At 32.5% G+C, this 22,229-nt stretch overlaps 1 protein-coding gene across 1 annotated transcript; it reads left to right on the forward strand.

Moving 5' to 3' along the window:
• Nucleotides 1–2,549: 2,549 nt before the first annotated feature.
• LOC134687740 (alpha-N-acetylgalactosamine-specific lectin-like) lies at nt 2,550–12,800 on the forward strand. The gene is made up of 7 exons (XM_063548197.1): nt 2,550–2,595; nt 3,506–3,727; nt 4,576–4,697; nt 5,630–5,714; nt 7,318–7,428; nt 9,503–9,621; nt 12,457–12,800. Exons 1-7 carry the CDS (start codon nt 2,550–2,552, stop codon nt 12,469–12,471), a joined length of 720 nt encoding a protein of 239 aa, XP_063404267.1. The 3' UTR covers nt 12,472–12,800.
• The last annotated feature ends 9,429 nt before the right edge of the window (nt 12,801–22,229 follow it).

The following is a 22,229-nucleotide window of genomic DNA, read 5'->3' on the forward strand; positions in this document are numbered from 1 at the left end:
CAGAAAGTGGCGGGCTTAAAAATGTTTGTGTGCGCTCAACCCACCTAACCTGGGACAGTGGTGTAACAGTACAACATAAGAACAAACTAGAAAAATAAGTAGAAAAAGGCTTAACTCATCAGATGGATACAAATAGAAATAAAATAAATGATGTAATTTCATGGCCATAGGGATCATATCTTTATTTCAATGTTTCACAGTCTCATGATGAAGCAGCATTATTTTCTATTATGACGTCTGGTGTAACTGACGTATAATTAAAAATTAAACTTCTACTCTTTTTTTTATACGAATAAGAAATTATGTTATCAAAATATGGAGGTATAAAGTTTTGAGCGGTAGAATCATGAAAAATACTAGACAAATGATTAATTTAATACCTCTATTTATGTATTTTATTTTTAGGAAACACTTTTTATTATCTTCAGGGTTGTCAATTTGAAGAAACAGTCTATGCTGATAAAAAGCTGTAATAATCCGTGTACACTTATATTTTGGACTAAAAAACGATATTGTTTCACACTCGTTATAAATATTATGTAATTTACTAATTGGCATTTGACCCAGTTTGCTTAATTATTCATGTCTACCATTGTTTTTGAATATAGATAAAGCATCATCAAGTGTAAAATTAAAACGATGTTTATTTCGTTGATTGCGGTTAATACGATTGCCATGAGATCTATGATTGCGTTGTCTTTTATCAACAATAATCATGATACCAATAGAGGAAATTATCGATATGTTCCCTTTGCCCATGATATTGTCATTTAGACCTAGGGAATACGCTGTCTGTAGTCGTTTAATCAAAGACAGTTCGCCAATTTTTCGGAAATCTTCAAACTGTTTATGTGATTGTCCTGGTGGTTTATGGACTGTTTGAAGTAGTTGGAATTTGATTAATTAAATATTGTGTTTGTGTTTTTCTAAATGTTAGTAAATTAAATTTTTGAATTTCTTAGGTCTGCGGAAGCGGCATAGATGTTCTTGTGTCCGTTTGAAAAAATCACGTCCAGTTTGCCCTACATATTAAATACCAGATTTCGGTTTGATCATGTTACAAGATATATGAGGTTTTGTGTTTTTCAAGTGATGTCATATGAAAAGGAGAAAGTAAAAGTTCTTCCTTCCACTGATGACCGAACAGTATCATTTGAAAATAATTTGGATCAGGTTTGTCATTTTCTGGCATTGCACGGGAATATTTGTGAATATCCACGTGCCTTTTTGTTTAACAATCTAACTGCAGAGGCATTGCCTCCTTGAACACAATTGTAAAATGTGCTAAATTTTGAAGGTGAATTTCAATTAGCGGCAGTTGAATTTATATTAGGAACGCAGTTTTTTTAGCACTTGGGTATTCAAAGTGTGGAAAGTTGTTTTTTTTTCGGTTGTTATTTTACCGTTTCTTAAAATCATGATTTTATATTGGTTAAAAGTAGATAAGTAAAAGAGACCGAATGTCAAAGCTTTCACTTAGGATCATAATTACGAGATGAGTAGACCTTAAGTTAACTGGCCCGAAAACACAGTTATTTCGTTGTGTATTTCTTTAAGACAATAAATTCATCTAACAAAATCGCTCCTGCTATATCTCAAAATGATTTTAATAGCTCTGACTAAAACTATGGACCATTTTATGTAAAGGAGCTCTATAATTCAGTACCAGAGCTACAGACATACTAAATTTTGACTTTATTAAACTAAACCAAATCCCTACTTGACCTAAAAATGCTTCACTTCACCCAAAGTTATTACATAAAATGTCATACGCCTACTTTATATTTCCAGATAAAATATAGCCTGCCTCATATTTTGATCTAGAAATTGACAATAAGAATGGGTTGAATACAATACCTTACGACAAAAGAATGTCATGATACAAATGATTTTTTTGCATACGTTAAGTGTCTTAAATTTATTAAAACCAATTCTATTGATTAAGTTATATAGACAAGAAAATATTTTTTTCAAGACCATGCTGATAAATATTCCGTATCAACTAATACAAATAATACATGTTATAAATTGTTACTTGGATGGAGAGTTGTCTCATTGGCACTCATACCACATCTTCCTATATCTATGATAGTCTAGAAGTATACATTCTAGTTACTAAAGTTGTTTATCATCTTAATTACTAGTACGTGTTATGGTGTTCTTTGTATTTGTCTTTGTATATTTGTTACCTTTACTGTCTAGTCCATTGTGGATATATACTTTTGGCGTGGCTAGGTGCTTATACATTCCGCCATTGTGTTATTGTGTTATGGTCATTTTTGTATTCTTGTCTTTTATGTTTGTTTATGTACTTTATCTATATGTCATTTGTTTATCTTTGCTGAAATAGTTATTTGTTTGTATGGTTATTAAGATTATAACACAATGTTGCCTGATGTACCCCGATTTTGACATTGTTACAAATTACGCCTGTTTGTTTTGCTCACCCATTGTTGTCGATATGATGGAATTCTATATGTCTGTTATACAAATTAGAGTTTTAGCGAGCTATAAAACCAGGTTTAATCCACCATTTTCTACATAAAGAAATGCCTGTGCCAAACCAGGATATGACAGTTGTTATCCTTTCGTTTGGTGTGATTGAGATTTTGATTTTGCCATTTGATAAAGGACTTTCCGTTTTCAATTTTCCTTGGAGTTCGGTATTTTTTGTTTTTTAGTTTACTTTTTTCAAGCATTGCAATTGGATGGGATTTTCAAATAACATTTAGTCGAGTTTAACAATTGACATTGCATCAAATTTCAAAGCTATTTCTTTATTTCTTTTTTCTCTCGAGGGCCAAGTGGTCTAAGTAGTTCTACTACTGTAATCAATAGCCAGTCAACACTGAGGTTGTGAGTTCGAACCCCGCTCGTGCGGGTGCACTCGACTCCGATCTTAATTGACTAGGATTGTCAGTTTTCCTATCGAAGGTCGGTGGTTTTCTCCGGGCACTCCGGCTTCCGCAACCAATAAAAACTGGCCGCCACGAAATAGCCCAAAAGTGGCGCTTAAAGGTGGCGTTAAAACACCAATAATCAATCAATCAATCTTGTTTCTCTCTGTATATACATGAATAGTATAAATACATTTAGTTTCAATCTATGTTCTCTTTACCGCAGTTGACACATGGTTGATGCAATAAAACATGATTTTAAAGATTTCAGTTCACCACAATATACAGGAACAACTAAATGAAATAGGTTTTTTTTACAGGCATGTTCTCTCATTTTTGTACAATTTGCTATGAAAAACATTACAAATATATTGAATTTAAACGATATTTTCATATGCCTTGTATGTGCATCAATTAAATCCCAGTTATAAAATTGATAAAAATGTTTCCTGTTCAGTAACCTGAATATTAAATATTGAAATTCAACAACATAAATGGTGTTGTATCAAATCGTCATGGACAGTAAACACATTCGAAGTTAAATATTTTTTCGATAATCTTTCAATGCTCAACGTTACATTAATTAATCAATTGTTTCTTATTTTCAGACACCACATTAGTGATTGATACAGAATTTGGGACAGAATCAGCTTTTGGATTCCTTTCTACACCTTTCTTACCAATATCGTTACTCATGATGGCATTGCTAATAATAACAAGTCCTGTTGTTCAAACAGCTGTTCCTGTTGTTGTTCCTGTTGTTGTTCCTGTTATTGTTCCGACACCTGTTCCGACAACACAAACAGCCACACAAACAGCCACACAAACAAGTAAATAGTTTGGGATTAAGATGCTTTAACTTATTATTTGGGGAGATGTAATTGCATTGCTTGAATGCTTCAACGTCGAATCATATTATTCGAACAAAATGTTTATACAAATAATGCAAGTATGCAGCTTTGCATTGAACATAAGTCGTTCCTCTTAAACCACCATTATTATGTTAGTTTTCTACTTTTGTTAGATTAAACATTAAGCTGTTCTCTACAATTGTGTTTGTCAACATCTATTAAGGATATTTTCTCACATAAATGCTATAATAAGCCTTCCCCTATTACAAGTCACGAACATCATCAAGTGATTATACTTATTGGATGTAGAATATGTCACCTAAATGTAGGTATATGTAACGCATAAAAATTGCGACCAAAACACATGCTTCACGGTCTTATTATTTTCCAGAGCACACCGTAATTATACAATGGAGTGTTGTGCAAAGTCCATATGATCGTGTCCAACTTATGTTAAACGTACCAAAGTCTCAAACTTCCAAACATTCGAAACATAGTTGCCTGATAAGGAACGTTGATGGTCACAGTTGTAAGTCTTCGAATTAAAGCATTGAAAAGCAGTATTCTTGACGAACATAAACAACTTCTTTCTTAAAATATCAAATTGTTAACAACTGCCCAATTTAATATAATCATTCAATGTCAATTAAGCTATGGGTATTAGTCGTCAAATGATCAGGGGGAATAACTTGAAAATTTTATGATGTTTGTTTATTCAATCAATTTAACTTTATGCTGTTGCTGTTATTTCGAATAATCAACTCATATTGTGTCATATAAATAGTACCATGTGTTCCAAATAATAATCAACTTATATTGTGTCATAGCAATAGTACCATGTGTTCCAACTAGTTGCCCTGAAGGATACATCATTTCAAATGACTTAACAGCTAGTACTAATTGTTACTTCTTCAGTGGAGATGATGAGCAAAGCTGGTCTAATGCGTTAGTGAGTATATTTTATCTTATATCAAATTAAAAAAAAAGTAAAATCAGAAAAATACTCAACTCCGAGGAAAATTCAAAACGGAAAGTCCCTAATAAAATGACAAAATCAAAAGCTCAAACACAACAAACGAATGGACAGCAACACCTTATCAGAGTAGGTTTGATTTAGATTATGAAAGATGGTTAAAAAATTATTCAAAATCAATTGCAAAACATTTAATACTTATTCATGCATATTTGCCTCCGTTAAAAAAAGACTTTCATTTGTTATAGCGTTGAAATTTTACCATCTGTTAAACATTTATATATAATGGATTAAAAAAAAAGGGTAAATCGAAAGTAAAACAACAAAAAAAGACACATGAGTTAACCTTGACACTAGTATTAGCCTTGTTATATCTAAAAATCATAAAACCTAATCCTTCACATATTTTCACGTAGAGAATTGATGGAGGTATTTACAAAGTCTAAAACACTTCTACGTCTATGAGAAAAACTCATAAATCGAAAATAAACTGACAACGCCATGGCTAAAAAAAAAAAAAGACAAACAGACAAACAATAGTACACAAAACTCAACATATAAAAATAAAGACAAGGGTACACTAACCCCACCAAAAACTTGCGGTGATCTCAGATGCTTTGAAAGGGTAATCAGATCCTGCTCCACATGTTTCACCCGTCGTGCTGCGTTATTATTGATCGTGTTTTTCTACATTGAAGGCATAAAGTAAATAAAGGCAACAGTAGTTGACGGCTATCCAATAGTCATAAATCGATTAAGCGAAAACAAAACACAGCAACTATAAGAGGGAAACAACGGAACAACAGAAATATTGAACTGCTACAAAACATAACATATCATTTGTTGTGTTATTTAGAAATATGATATAAATGTAGATACTGGATCTGTGTCTTGTTGTGCAATTTTAGAATATATGTAGGATGAAAGGTGCGTACCTATGGGCGCCAAATACCTTGGCAGAAGCTAATGCTGTTAGAAGTACGACGGGTTTCGGTACGTTATGAGTTAAGTAATCGGTTGTTGTGCAATGTTGTGTGCATCGTTGTAATTAAAAAGAATAGCGACTATTCATTGACAAACACATCCTTACTTACTTGTTTTTAGTAAGCATGTAAATGGTCCTGTATAAGTTTTAAATCTTTATTATTTGAATAACATGTATCGAGACAAATATTGTTTTATTGGCAGTGGACAATAATGCTATAATATAGCAGATGGAGATCTAGATATTAAAATAGTAGGAAAACTGTTAGAACTTCAAATGAAGATTGCTATTTTAAATGCTTAGATTATTAATAGAAGATGCAATTCTATTACGATTAATGTTTCAGTTTCTATCTTCGAATGTATGGTATCCTACTACCAACCAAGAGCAACAAGGACATTTCAAAAATATTGGTTTAAAACTAGCAGTTGAATACCCCAACTCAATACCGTCTTTTGTTAATTTTGCAGTATGATGACTAAGTTATGAAATCTGGAAAAATTAGGGATCTGCAATCAGTTTCATTATTGGAAGCACAAACAATTAATATGTTTGCAATGGACATGTGAATAATCTGCGCTGAAAAAAGAGTGTTTTGTAAAAATTGGCACCAACATAACAACGTCCAACCGCTTTCCCGCCATCACCATATTATGTGCTGGTGTTGCATTTCATCCGATTAAAAATTATGAATGTTTTTTTTAGAACTACTTCATTTAAAAAAGATAAGTACTTTGACTTTTGAAGAAGAAAACAAATAATCCCGATCCACATCACCCACATCGTACTTTCCAATAACTAGAACCTATATTTCAATTCCATCACCTCTTTGTGGAAGGTTTTCAAAAGGGGATGCGAAGATTTCAAATCCTTCATATATATTATAAAAGCCATAAATATGTTTGCTAATAATCTTCAACTTCGTACTTTATTTGGCCTTTTATAACATTTTTGATTCGAGCGTCACTGATGAGTCTTTTGTAGACGAAACGCGCGTCTGACGTAAATATTAAATTTTATTCCTGGTATCTATGATGAGTTTATTTTATTTAAACAGAATTTTACAATTGTAAATGAAACATAATCAGTCACTGTATAGATTAGACAACGTTATTTGTAGCAACAAGACGACGACAACATGTCGCTGATGATTTAAGACACACACTTACAATCATACCGGAACTTAACACATTTATAGTCTCGATTTGCATAACGAAAAATCACTACAAAAAGTCCGTTTATTTCATTTGCTTATTCATCGTGAGACGATATCACGACAGTTCCATTATCTATTCGTTAGGTCATTGATCCCTTTCAAAAGTTTAGACGATGTAAATTTCGTCTTTTGGAACAGACATTTCTGTTTTCTTCAATAATATACCCCACACTCTGACTTTTTGACCATAAGAGAAAAGGGTATAGCAACTCGTGTGAAATGGATAACTTTCGTTAATTGATTTAAATATTCATAATAAACTCACCGAAGGATCGTTTACTGTTGTATTGAAATTAATTACCTTCAGATGTTATCAAGCAATATCAAATTCTCACTCGTAATGAAACCTTTTAAGAAACAATAATGACAGTGATAACGATTCAATTTTGTTTTAGGACAAGACGTAAGTATATGGATAGGTGCTTATAGTCCTACCAGTGACGAAAATTTTGTATTTGTCGTTGATGGTGGTGCTTTTACATTGGATACTCTTCCATTTGGAGAGAGTAAGTTTTACCTTTTAAGATAATTAGGTAATGAAATATGAATAAACGAGATTTGGGATACACGTCTTTGGGTCAATGACCCATTTACACAAAATCAACAGAACGAAGTCAACATACTGTCAACTGTATACAGTCTTAAATTCTCCTGAGCTTAGGAAAGCAAATCCGTTATTTCAACTTAGAAAATTGAAGATCAGTCAATTCAATCAAACTTCCAAAATATAACACCAAATAAATTATGTATTACAAAAGTAACCACGAACAATTTATCAACTTCTTCAGACTGGTAAATGAACATGTGGCAAGGTAACACAACGTCATAAAAGATATTGATTAATAATTTTGTACGTCAGACATGTTTCCGTCTACAGAAGACTTATGACTGGCAAACAGATTGTAGGACAACTCATTTAGAAAAATATGGCGCATTGAAGAAAATCATTTCAAAAAGTTCTGCCCGGTAGGGTAAGGTTAGCGAAAGAAATTGATACTGTATACTAGTAGTGTTCGAATGAAATTGTTATGACATAATATACTTTCCCATAAAATTTCAGTGAACACGAAAGAAAATACAATAAAAAACTGTACAGCAAAACTGATATCACTCAAATAACGATAAACTGATATCAAATATCAACGCAACAGCACTTTTACGATATTCAGATATAATAAATCGATTAAAAGATAAATGAAGGAATCAGACAAACACTGATGGAATCGCATGAACAACTAAAGGAGCAGACCGGTTGTGTCGACAGCGTTGGCGTCTTCTGTTATGGATGCACCACCCTCCATGCAAATTCACACTCAGTTCAAATGTCCCAACCAGGAATAGGACACAGCCGACGAAATAACAGATTGGACGAGTATTTTGTTATCTAAAGATCTAAGATTACAAAAATATCTCTAATGAGGAGAACACAGACATATCGAATTCTTCCTCACACTAGTGACCCAAGTTTGATTTGAAACGGCCATTTTGATCTGTTCAACTATTAAAAAACTGAATAATAACTATTTCAGTCCTTTTAAGTATTTCAGTCAATTTTAAGACTCATCTCCTGTGGTAAATTCAGTACTGATCAGTCGTTAATTTTGCAGTCAATTTAGATCTGTTCAGTCAATGTTCAGACTTAAGTATCTGCTGTTTTCCTGTACACATAAACATCATACTATATTGTCTGAATTGTAACTGAACAGAATAGAATTGGCTGCAAGGGAACTCTCTGAACAGCACTGAATTTACCGAAGTCGATATGACTGACAACATTTCGATATTAATTTGAAACACAGACATATCATATCGGTTAAACAATTAGTTGGTGATTGTAGAACTTATATTGTAAGAAAATAAGGCGATGAGGTATGATTGCAAGTGAGAAAACTATCCAACAAGTTCAAATGAAGATGATAACCCTTAACCACATATTCGGTTATCAAGGGCCCGACATGAAAAAAAGAAACTATTCAATTGAGCAAAACAAATATGACATACATGAATCAACGACAACATCTGAACTACGCTCCTGACTTGAGAGAGGCACATGTCGATTTAAGTCATTCTTACTCGGTCCTCTACTGAAATACTGGAGCAGTTTATATGTAATTAACACACTCCTGAATTCTGTAAAATTAGTTGAGTTTTAAGAAAGAGGCTAAAGATACCAAAGGGGGCTTCAAACTCCAAAAGTCGATTATAAACTGACAATGCCATGTAAAACAAAGACAAAAAGACTAACAACAATAAACAAACACAACATAAAAGACTGAGACGGAAAAACACGAACTCCGCCAAAAATCCGACTGTGGGCTTCATGCTTTTTATGATTTTCTATTCAGTCGTTATTAATCATGATTTTCTATTAAATCGTTATTTATCAGGATTTTCTATTAAGTCGATATTCATTATGATTTTCTATTATGTCTGAACCAGTCAGGGATATACAAATTGTCTCTTATTCGTTTGATGTGTTTGAACTATTGATTTTGTCATTTGATAAAGGGCCTTCGGCATTTTTTGTAATTTGTTGTTATTATGTTATTTCACAATGATGTTAGAATAATATTTTTTCAGGTGATCCAATAGACAACGACGACTGTGTGGAATTTGAATTTGCACCCAATAATAACTGGAACTGGGATGATGATCCTTGTGATAGAGCCCAACGATATATGTGCGAGTTTCCAAGGGCTGTTAGTATGAACAACCTTTTAGGAATGTTGTTTTTAGAAAACTGTATATCTTTTATAAATATCAAACCGAATCAATCGTTACCAATTAAAATCAAGTACGTGCATGACGAATAATCATACTAAGTGTAATATTGTTTGGGTTTTATTGTGGGGTTTTTTTTGTCTGCAAAATTTATAATTTTAAACAAAATATCATATTTAAATGGGTTATGATATCTTACTGAATTCATTTTTTTCTGAAGAGTCTTTGATCACTAATAAAACTTTACCAAAGAAGTATTAGAAATCTCACGCTACTTCATGTTTCAATACTGAAGATTTGTTTTGAATATAGTTATAATACAACCATTGATTTCCCCTATTAGTCTTTGTAAAATCTGCACTTTTCAAAAAATTGTGCAGAATTTATCTTCGTTTCAAATAAAGAAATACTTGGCATTAGTAAAGTGTTATCCTGTCCAGTACTATCGACAAAATTTCACATAAAATAGCATTGCATATAAGAAAATAACCTTCACTGGAAGTTAGCTAATCAAATGTTCAACCTTTTTTTTTCTTGTGTACAAGCTTGATTAACCATGTTACCTCAAGTTCCCAAAATATTCTATAGAAACACCAAATAAAAAAATAATGGTGCTTTGAAGCACCTAAGATATATGTTTATGACTCAGAACTTTTCCTGCAATGAAATGTAGGATTCATTTCCTACAACTGTCAAATTCAAGGGATTTTTATTTTTTTTACCCTTTTTCGTTTGCAACCGGATGTGACGTACTATGATTTGGTGGTATTACACCTAAAGAAGACTATTTTGTTGAATAAACTGAATGTGATATTTTTCCTTTGTAATACTTGTTATTTCATTTGTATTTCAAGCATTACTGTCAAATTTTGTCACAATCAGTTCAAAATTTGAGAAAAATCTAGTATTATGTAAGACGACATCTAAAATGATTCGAGCAATTTTTTTTCGAAAATTCCAAATCAAGACGCATCATGACAAATTATAGTGTGGATCATCTGCCCACAAACAGTTGAATATGATACAAAAGTTGATTTTAGGATGATAAATACAACTATTGGACCTATGTGTCTTCATTATAAAGTCTGTTTTGGTCCATTTGTACCTCTTATTTCCTCAAAATTTTGAGGCCAATAAGTAAAACATTTGGGTTAACTTTCACTCATTAATGCAAAAAAAATAATAATAAATGAGTTGTTAATGTATTCAAGCTGAATGAATTATCCATATAAAAGTTAAAAGACTACATAAGGAGTTTTAAATAAGTCTTTACTTAAAACTTAATGTTACTTAGCGTTCCAGCGAGTGACATAAAAAGGTTCCATTTTAGTGAATAATTTGTTGTAAATGCTTCGAAAATTATTTCATTTACTTATAACTGAATATCTATTAAATTGTCACTTATGTTTAAGTGTTTTTTTATAGTAAATTATAAGAATTAAGTAGGAAAAGTTAGGTAAAGCTCCAAAAACACTGAGTCTGGCTTGCTCTGTCCATCAAAATTCATGGTAGAGCCTTTTTCAAGGCAATTTTGTCATAGAATGTGATTTTAAGACTCAATCCATTGGGAATATTTCATTTTCTTAAATAGCATGAAATTTTAACAAATGCGAGTACTGAAAAGGCAAAGGAATATGTGCAGCTTCCCATCATAGGTGTAAAACTATCATTGATTTTCCCATATAAGTCTATGTTAAATTTGCACTATTCCACAAATTGTGCAAAATTTATCTTTGTTTTCAAAAAAAGAAATACTTAGCATGAGTAAAGTTTAATCCTGTCCAATACAAAAGACAAAATTTCACATAACATTTCATTGTTTATAAGAAAACAACCTTCACTGGAAGTTAAATAATCAAATTTTAACCCTTTTTTCCTGTGTATAAGCTTGAAAAACCATGTAAATAAACTCATCATAGATACCAGGACTAAATTTAGTATATACACCAGACGCACGTTTCGTCTACAAAAGACTCATCAGTGACGCTCGAATCCCAAAAAATTGAAAAGGCCAAATAAAGTACGAAGTTGAAGAGCATTGAGGACCAAAATTCCGAAAAGTTTGGCCAAATACAGCTAAGGTAATCTATGCCTGATGTAGAAAAGCCTTAGTATTTAAAAAAAAACAAAAAAACTCAAGTTTCCAAAATATTCTACAGAAACACAAAATTAAAATTATAATGGGGGTTTAAAACACCCAAGATATATTTTTATGACTCAGAACGTCTTTACAGCAATGATATGGAAGATTTATTTTCTTCAACTGTCAAATTGAAGGCAATATTTTCTTTAACTGGATGTGACGTTCTGTGATCTTGTGGTATTACACCTATAACAGTTTCCAAATAATTTACATTTAAGATAACTAAGAATTACCAAAAAATCCATTTATTTTTGCGAGCTGTTGCAATTTTAATCAGTAAAAATAAAAATGGATCGAATGGATATTTGCATATTCCAAACATGTTTTAGAGTTATATGAGTCGGGGGACACCCCAAAGACAACGAAAGACAAAGAACAGTATACAAAACCCAATAAAAAAAACTAATTAATAAAAAACTGAACGATAGCAGGTGTTTCTTCAGAGTAAGCAGATCTTGCTCAACATGTGACATCCATCAGATTAATTATAGTACGGTATGATTTGAATGATTCAGACGTAGTGTAGGGATATTCCATTTATCTGAATAAGTTTTCCAGTAAATTTAAGTTTGACATGGTTGACCAAGAACTTAATTCCAAGTTAATTATATGAGCAAATGCTATATCAAGTTATTATATTTAGACTAAACTATATCATGTTATTTTGCAGGAAACTTGTACGTAGAAGTATATATGGTCGTCGTTAAATTCTAATGGATGGATATTTCTTATCCTTGGCGCAAAAAAAATATAATCATATTTTTGTGTTGTTTAATTTATTGTTTTGGCCTTGATCGATCAATAGCAGTTATTCTTCGGCTCTCTCATAGTGGAGCGGCGGAGAGGACAATTTCAGAAATTTGAATTACCTAAATACCTCATGGATTTTTAATAGCTCATTGGAAAGCTGAAATCATGTACTTTTTGAAAATATGTGTCGTCAATATGAAAGCTGGTACCATTATGCCGAAAATCAAGGTCAAAGGTCATCACTTAAAATATTCATATTCTCATCTCGAGAAACAATACCATTGATACTTTTCAAAATTAATAATCTATTCAATAAATTAAATGAGTATTAATATGTATCACTGTGTTAGTTCATACAAATTTGTTTTTTTTATTTGGACTTGACGTCAAAACAACGTTATATCTAACTTTTTTGAAGGTAGTCCGTGGTATACAAATTTTAAAGCCTAATAAAAACCAGTAGTATAATAACCTTGATATTTCACCTAGACAAATAGCATTTCTTGAACACTTTATGATAAAAGTTTTTAAAAGAGAATCCGAAATGCATAGTTTATAAATCAAACAATAAAAATTTGCAGCCGTGCTAAATTTCCTTTCAGTTTTCAAGGATTAGACATGTCACTGAGTTTGCCTTAAATGAACTTTCTCAATACAGGATACCTTTTGTTATAATATAGTTATTGGAGTGGTAAACTACACAATGAGAGCAAGCATTTTGAAGAAAATATTCAAACATTAAGACATGATCGTTTTTGTACTAGTATCTATGATGAGTTTAATTTCATAAAAAATGAAACGTGGAAAAAAACATAGCAAACCAAAATAAAGCTATCAAATATTGTAACAAGAACTATTTTCATGATATTTCATCTGTGTCATCAGCTATGTCAGCGGATACTGACTGCACATTATTACAACTCCCTACATTTTGGCAGACACATAAATCAGTGCAAGGAAGACCCTGCTCCTTGCAAACACATGCTTCCTGGCATGCTTTTTTCCCCTTACACGAACAAATAAGATCTTGTAGAAGGTCTTATGCCATTTGTCCCTCAAAGAAACTGGCTCTAACTTGTCATTTTGTGCAGTTTTCCAACCAAAAGCACATGGGGAGCCATTATTCGGGTTGGCCAAATTTGCCGACACCCAAACTTTGCTTTGCCAAATTGCACGCAGTACGTGTTGCTTAAATAAGGATTAACATGGCGGAAGCTTTATAAGACTTTTATCTTCATTGATAGCCAACTGATGTCTCAGCAAATTTAAATCGTTGTGATATTTCTTAAATTTGCACTTTGAGTCGTATAAAGCAGCAACTACCGCACTATCAACATCATCGTGTGTTAAGGCTACAAGATTACTGAAAGGACTTGGTTTTGTTCTCAGGAGGTTGAATACCGACTTTTTTGTTATTTCAGCATTCGCAACACTAGTCAAAAACTAGTCGTCATACTTGACACAGAAACCATGTGCATTTAAATTTTCAATCAAAGACTTTGATCCAAACTCATGATATAACTGTACTGCAAGACCAAGACTAAATGGAGTAATTATGTTACTACAATTTGACACCAGGCACTCTGCGAGAGCAGCACATTTTCTTCGAATATCATGCGAAATATCCATTGATACTGAAGAAAAATGTTTCAAAAGACTTTTTGTCAAGAAGCCAAGTGATAAAACTTATCAAACTAGCTGGCAACATTGCTTCTGACATTTCCAATTATACTTCGTCATTTGCAGATAATAATCTACGGTAATGTATACATTTTCCATTTTTTGTCTTAATATTGAGGCGGCTGCATAGAGTATATGCATATAGGTTTGTTCATTGGTTTTGGTGGAGCTACATGTACTCAAGTCGGCTTTTATCTCAAGCAATTCTAATTCTGCTTTGATGCTATTAGCTGCCTTAACAGCGTCACCAATGGAAATGTCGCTAGCAAATACAATACTACATTTACCTTGTCCTTGTTGAGCAAAACATACAATGGCATCCTTGTAGTGCTTCTCAAGTTTAGCCTTAAGCTTGGAGGAATTACAGTAGGTCTTACTTATTTTATCAGGTAAAAAAGACTGGTACATTTTCAAGAGTGATGACAATAAAAGAGACCTTTTGTCACATATGAGGTCTCTGTTTATAATTTCAACCACTCTTTCAAATGCCAAATCATACGCTTTTGATTTTGGTCTATATGCCAAGTATGTAGTCAGACATGCTGCATAATACACTGCTTTATTGAGCAAATTCTCGTTCTCTATTCGATTAATCATTACAGCGTCGCATGCTCTAACAGCAGCATCCTTAAGATTGGCTAACCGTTCAGCAGATGAAATGGTATGTAATGTTTTCACCCTTTTATGTGACATTTTGCTGCAAATAATACACTTTGATGTATTGAGAGGGTGATCATTATTTCCAGGCACCAAAGAATAAGATAAATCGTAATTTATATCTGGTGTTTCCTTTTCAGCTGAAGAACAGCTTTTAAAACATGTCCTATGGTACCTAAATACGGGTAATTCACTAGATATTTCATTGCAGAATTCATTAAAAAAAACTGAACAAATCATCACGTCTCTTTGATGCAGCATTTATCCGGCTTATCTTCCAGATTCCGTTGATGTTATTAAATTTTCATCATCAACAGAACTGCAGATAATGCAATTGTCAACACCAACTTCCACTCTCCTTTTTTGGCATCCGGCGGGACTAGTTTTAATGAGACTGATAAATTGTCCATTTGATTAAATAAAAAACAAATCAAACACACCTGAAAACCAAACAAACCCTACAATGATATTCACTTTTCTCGTTGAATTCAACAAAAACTAATACACAACAATACCAAACAATATAAATTAACCACAAAGCTTCGGAAATTACAAAATGAAAAAGAAATATGCTTGAAAACGACTACAATCAACCTTCGAAAAATTGCAAAATGTAAGACTATAACTAGAAACAACAACAATGTCGGTAAAATGTGTGACAAATATTCGGACTTGAAATCTCGATAAAAAGCAGATATTTAGCCAAATATCTATCTTATAAGAAATTTATTGCAAAAAGTAAATCGAGTCGATTGTAGTATTATACGGCGGCTTTATTGTTGTGCCTTTAAAATACACCTATACTGCACGTGCAAATAATGCTAGGTGAAAAACGATGATTTTTCAGTCTTATTTTCAACCATTTTCAGATGCATTGTGCTTTCCATATAGGACTATTTGAAAATGATCTTAAATTGTATGACGTTCAAGAATAATTATATTTACCAATTTCTTTCACAAATTATTTTTTAGAACGTGTTTGATATGAAATATGAGTACCGAATCAGCAGTGGGGTATACGATGCAAGTTGGGTAACGTCAGTTAAGGCTATTTTTAACGCAATTTGTACCACATTTGATGTTGACGACAAACATTTTTCAGAAGTTGAATAATCGATAGACATTTTAAGCCATTAAAATCCCATGAGGTATTTAGGTAATTTAAACTCGTTAACTAGGCGACATTTTTAACTTTCGCCGCTCCACTATTAAGAATAAGGAGATGTTGTATGATTGTCAATGCGACAACTTTCTCTCAAAGTTCAAACGAAGTGGATGGAATTAGTCAATATAGACAACCTTACGGCTTTCAACAATGTGACAATATCAGTACCGTATGTTCGGCTATTAAAGGCCTCGACATGTAAAATATGAAACAATTCAATTGAGAAAACTAATGTCCTGATTTGTAATATTTTGAGCATTTAAATGTGATTATATTTTAAACACCATAGAGAATAATTTAGTTCCATGGTTTCGTGAGGCAGATTTACTGCACACATTGCACTTAACATATAGTTTTCAAATCGATAAAGAAAAAAGTAAAATAGCACAAATACCGAACACCAAGGAAGATTCGAACCGGAATTAGATGGCAAAATAAAAAGCTCAAACACATCGAATGAATGGAAATTAATGTCATATTCCTGACTTGGGACAGACATTTCATTATGAAGAAAATGGTTGATCAAATCGGGTTTTATAGCTAACTAGATTCCACACCTGAAAGACAGTCCCATTGAATGCCATTATATAGACAACAATGTATGGACTCAATACTAAAGTCATACGCATACACACATATCTATTTTGATATCTATCCGCAGTTTTTATGCCCCGCAATCAGAGCATAGGGACATTTTATTTTCGTCGATCTATTAGCCTTTCTGTCATTAAGTCTCTTAGTCCCTCTCATTTCATGCTACATTTTTGGGGTTAGGATGGGTCACCAGGAGGTTGCAGTAAAATCAATTTAAATCTTATAGTACGCATATGTCTATCGTTATGTTAATCCTAACGAAATCATCCCACATGGTGATATTGTCTAATATTTTACGGTTCACTGAACGTAGATATGTGAAATTCGAATGATATATTATTTTTAAAGGGCTCATTTTCTTGTTGTTGTTGTATATTCTTACATTTTTTTGTTTAGTTCTGTAATTTAAATGATTTATGCAAATATAAGTCTTAGTGACACATTAATTACACATAGAATCGTGTTGCAACGTTATCCATTATGATAAGATGAGTATAAATTGATTAAAACTTAAGGTATTAACTTACCGTTTGCACAAAATATGATTTTCTGTAGAGTTAAAGGCACAATAAAACAAAATCTCAATTGCGATGGAAATTTAATTTCATTCCACTAAGGATATTAACATTAATGAAAGCGTGAAGATTGTATACATTAAAAATGCATTAAAGTTAATCACACCTTAAAACATACATTAAAGCAACAAACATAATTTCGAAAGCAGGTCAAATTGTTTGCGGGAGTCATAGATGTCGGTTGAACGATGATTTATGTAAAAATATTTAGCAGGGAATAATGTTGCCAAACTTTGGTAAATTAAGCTGCCAAAAAAGAGATACCCATTCACTATGTTGACAAACTCGTGCGGTTCTTGGGCATACGTGTTATATGACATTTTAGACGCCGTGCCTACGTCTACCTCTGGAATGACGGCCTTCGGGAGAATCTCTTAGTTCGGCAATCCGGCAATAGTAAAGTTGGACTATGTGAAATATTAGGTACCCTACTATATATTAACAACTCGTACAGGTCCAGGGCATTAGTGATAATGGCCATTTTAGAGGGCATCGCCTTTTCTACCTCTGGTATAATGGCCCACGTGGAGAATCTCTTAGTTTGGCCAGCCGAAGGACTTTTATGATATGTTTGTAAGCGACTAAGCTTAGTTTATACACCAATGAATTCATTTCAAAAGTTGTTAGATCTTTATAATTTTCTAAAAATGGAGAGAAGGAATCAAATTTCCACACTCATAACTTCTATCACACGTAAAATGTATAATTGTTCCAATGAATAGGCCTGGTGCATGAATACATGTTTTGGTGAACGCAAAAAAAGACTCCATGATATTTGCTGTCTAATAAAAAATAAACTACAAAAATGTCTGATTATCATTCAAGAAATGTTTTCTGTTTATTTTCTAATTTAACGATGAAAGCGAAGTGAAAATAAATAGTTTTAACGTCGCCGCCATCTTGTATACATTGGTTACAAAAAGTAGTTCCGTCAGCGTCTTCTGCTGAAAAATAAAAAAACGCCAAGAGCCACTACTGGAAACCCTCTCGACCAATCATATAAACGTATTCCTTTATATGTAAATCATAAAAGAATTATTGCTATATAAATCCCGCTGCAAAAAAATCAACGCTGCAGATCTTACATTGTTGGGCTAAAGGACAAGGTACGATCTGAATTATAAATTTAGCAGTTGTTTGAAGATTTTTCTTTTCCATATGGTGTTGCATCCTAATATACTATCATTTATATCATTATTCTTTTTAACAAATTCCGTATGTGAGCATTGCAACATAATGTTGCTTAGCAACAGCAAAGAAATGTTAGATTTTAAGACAACAACATCAATAAGTCATTTTATTGAACAAATTAAATGAAATCCAATGCTGATTGTCTGCTTATGAAAAACTTTTAGTTAGAATTGAAATGTCTAGATCTTTAATGAAATGCGCACATTTTGAGAGTGGTATGTAATTCATGTGTAAGACTTTTAATGTTAATATAGAAAATAATGTGTTTTATCATATTTACGGCTGTATTTTCTCAAAAACACAATATTTTTGTTTAATTCATTTTTTTTCAACTTTGCAAAAAAAGGGGAGATAATTCAAATAGTAGGGGAGATAATCCAGATAAAGTAATTTTATGATAGAAAGTACTAGTGTTGTGAATTTTCCTGTTTTAATATGTAGAAAGAAAATAAGTTCAGTGACCCAATTTTTTTCTTTTTCTTATCTGAAAACATGTTATTAGAGCTATCTTCTCACATTTTATCTTAAAATTCTATGGCGTACTTTTCTTTTTATCACACAAAATTGAATTTTCCATGCATAATCTATACAAAATCTGACAATTTTGCACAACCTGTAGCGTGAAAAAAAAGTCCGGTGACCCATACTTTTATTATATTTTTGAAAAGAACATGATAATAACTTCATTTTGACAAATTATTAAAAAATTCTATGGATTTTAGTTAAGACCCCCCCCCCCCCCCCCCCCCCAGCCACCTTAATGCTGATCATCATCTTAGATAGAAAACAAGTGCATACATTGTAGCAACCTCTCAGTAATGGGTTCTTTATGGTGTCTGAAGTATGAATTTGAAATTTTGGAAGAATTTACTTTCTCATGTCGTGCTACAGTATAATATAAACATGTAGATCGCCATTTATTTTGTTTGAAGAATTCCATGTCAAGCATAGAAGCACGGATGTTGCTAATTAACAAAGGCACATTTATTTTTCTTTCATTATAGACAATTACAAAACCTACGTTTCATTTTAAAGGTATTTTCATGAAAGGGGTTAGATGTTAAACAATTTCAAAAAAAACAACCATAACCTTGAACAAAACCACACCGAAGAACCTAATTTTGCTATAAAATTCTCATTATATGAACAACACATAGCCGAGAGGGTGATGGAGCAGATTTTTACCCCAAGAAAATGTTGTCTACCGAGCAAACACACTGATTTTGACAAATGTTAAGGGACTTTCCGTTTTGAAATTTTCTTTGAGTTCTTATGATCATAAACAAGCTTCTGTCCAATATCCAGGATATTTTAAGAAAGTTACATGACTCGTAACATGATATTCATGCATTATATATGAGACTTTAATTGTTATCACCGTTTCACATGAGTCCCATGCGTTTAATGAATGCCTTACTTGCTGCTTCTCGATGTTAACCTTTGAAGATGTGTGCCACAATGATTTTCAAAACTGACCAAAACAATATGCAAAGCTACACGTTACTGCAATTTATATTTCCTATCTGGTTTGCTCACGTTGGAGTCACTTTGCAGAGATTTTGAATGCCATAAAACTTACCAATTTGATCTACATTGGCTCCAAAACGTCATAACTATTGACATTCATTCATATTGTTCCGACGATTATAGTCACTAGCAGAAAGCAATTTGGACGAACAAAATTAGTATAATGTTATTCCCATTTTCTAGCACTCGGTCGAAACCGCTGCTCGCTGATTAATAGTCACAAAATATACCATCAGGTCTTGAGTCGGTGCTTTCGCACTTACATGATTTATGATATAACTTTCTGAAATCATCAGTTGAACTTGTAAAATTTAAGAGTTTACAACTCCCTCAGGTACAGATGAGCCAATATAGATTTGGCTATTTTAAGGTAGTTGTTGGTCATAAGATTTCTCATTAATTTAAGTTTTAATATATTATTGGAGAGAAATCTTTTAGGGTTCAAGCACTGATTATGAAAACAAAGAAATAAAACACTTTTGACGCACCTAATTCATAATATGTAATTTTTGTATGCATTTTTTCAGGAATTGGGCTATTTGTATGTACAATTATATCTCTTTAATTAAAAGTATAATTAAAGGAAAACTCCAAGTTTGACTTAAGCTGAGTTCATATGAAATAAAGTGTTTTATCAAACGTAAATAACCCAACGAGAGTTAAATGAACTCTTCTAATAATGAAATACGGTTTATTAAATTTGACATTTTCACAATAGCATGGTAGACGCCATTTGTAAGTACTCTTCTAATAAAAGACAGATTCGGTGCCAATTATTCTCGTTGTTTATTGTTTCAAACCGAGAAGCCCCGATTGTCTCGTGACGTCACACAGTCTGTTTGGATTAAAGCAGTGTGTATAAACATGTCATTAAAATATTTTTTTAATTCGCTATAATATAACATGATTAGCTGAATATTTCAATAAAGATGCCGTCTTGTCAAGCATTTAATTGTAATAACGAAAAAAAAAAGTTTTATCGTTATCCCTGATCCTTCAAAAAGTGCTGATAAAAAAAAACTTTGCAAACAATGGATCTCGAACTTGAAAAATTTGTGAACGGCGATGTCTCTCTAATATTTTGCAGTTCTTCTTGCGTAAACTCCGGTTCGCAATCAGATTCCAAGATTATCCCGGCCTTCTGCCATTTCGCAATCGCTTCACATTTTAATAATCGGAAACTTGTTGATTTTCTATCCATAAATACACCTGTGCTTTTGTCTTGTAAACAAACCAACTGTGTGACGTCAGATGTTCACCGGTCATGGTCGCTCCCAGTGAGGGCGGGAAATTTAAATATGTAAACATTTAAAATCCATCTTTTACCATTTAAATTGCTAAATAGTTAATTATTTTATATGTTTATAACAACTGAAACTAATTTGTAACAGATAATTACAAACAAATATAAACATGGCCTTTTCCCTTAAATATACTGACGATTCACAATTTTGAATCCTTTTGAAATTATGTGCATTTACAAAAATAACCTAAATGAATAGATGAATAATTTATCTACAAATGCAATACAATTGTAGAATGTAGACCTGTGTATTCCTCTAACAACGCAACCTTTTTAGTTTACTATCAAAGGTTGGTTATATTAAATGATTGGAGATACAATTACCGCTTCAAATACAATGTCGGAACATGTATTTTATATCATTTTTGTATTTCAATCATAAAATTGAGAATGGAAATGGGGAATGTGTCAAAGAGACAACAACCTGACCATAGAGAAGACAACAGCAGAAGGTCACCAACAGGTCTTCAATGCAGCGAGAAATTCCCGCACCCGGAGGCGTCCTTCAGCTGGCCCCTAAACAAATATATATACTAGTTCAGTGATAATGAACGCCATACTAAACTCCAAATTGTACACAAGAAAATAAAATGAAAAATAATACAAGACTAACAGAGGCTCCTGACTTGGGACAGGCGCAAAAATGCGGCGGGGTTAAACATGTTTATGAGATCTCAACCCTCCCCCTATACCTCTAGCCAATGCAGAAAAGTAAACGCATAACAATACGCACATTAAAATTCAGTTCAAGAGAAGTCCGAGTCTGATGTCAGAAGATGTAACCAAAGAAAATAAACAAAATGACAATAATACATAAATAACATCAGACTATTAGCAGTTAACTGACATGATTGATTCTGTTTGAAATCACTTGTTATTCAAAACATGAATGACTGATCCTACTCATATAATGCGACATCAAGTCACCAACATTTTATCGTTTTAAATCTATCGCACTATCTATATACAAATATCAATCTACATACTTGTACTGATAGCTA

The sequence above is a fragment of the Mytilus trossulus genome, chromosome 10 (assembly GCF_036588685.1).
Source record: "Mytilus trossulus isolate FHL-02 chromosome 10, PNRI_Mtr1.1.1.hap1, whole genome shotgun sequence".
Classification (NCBI taxonomy): Eukaryota; Metazoa; Mollusca; class Bivalvia; order Mytilida; family Mytilidae; genus Mytilus; species Mytilus trossulus.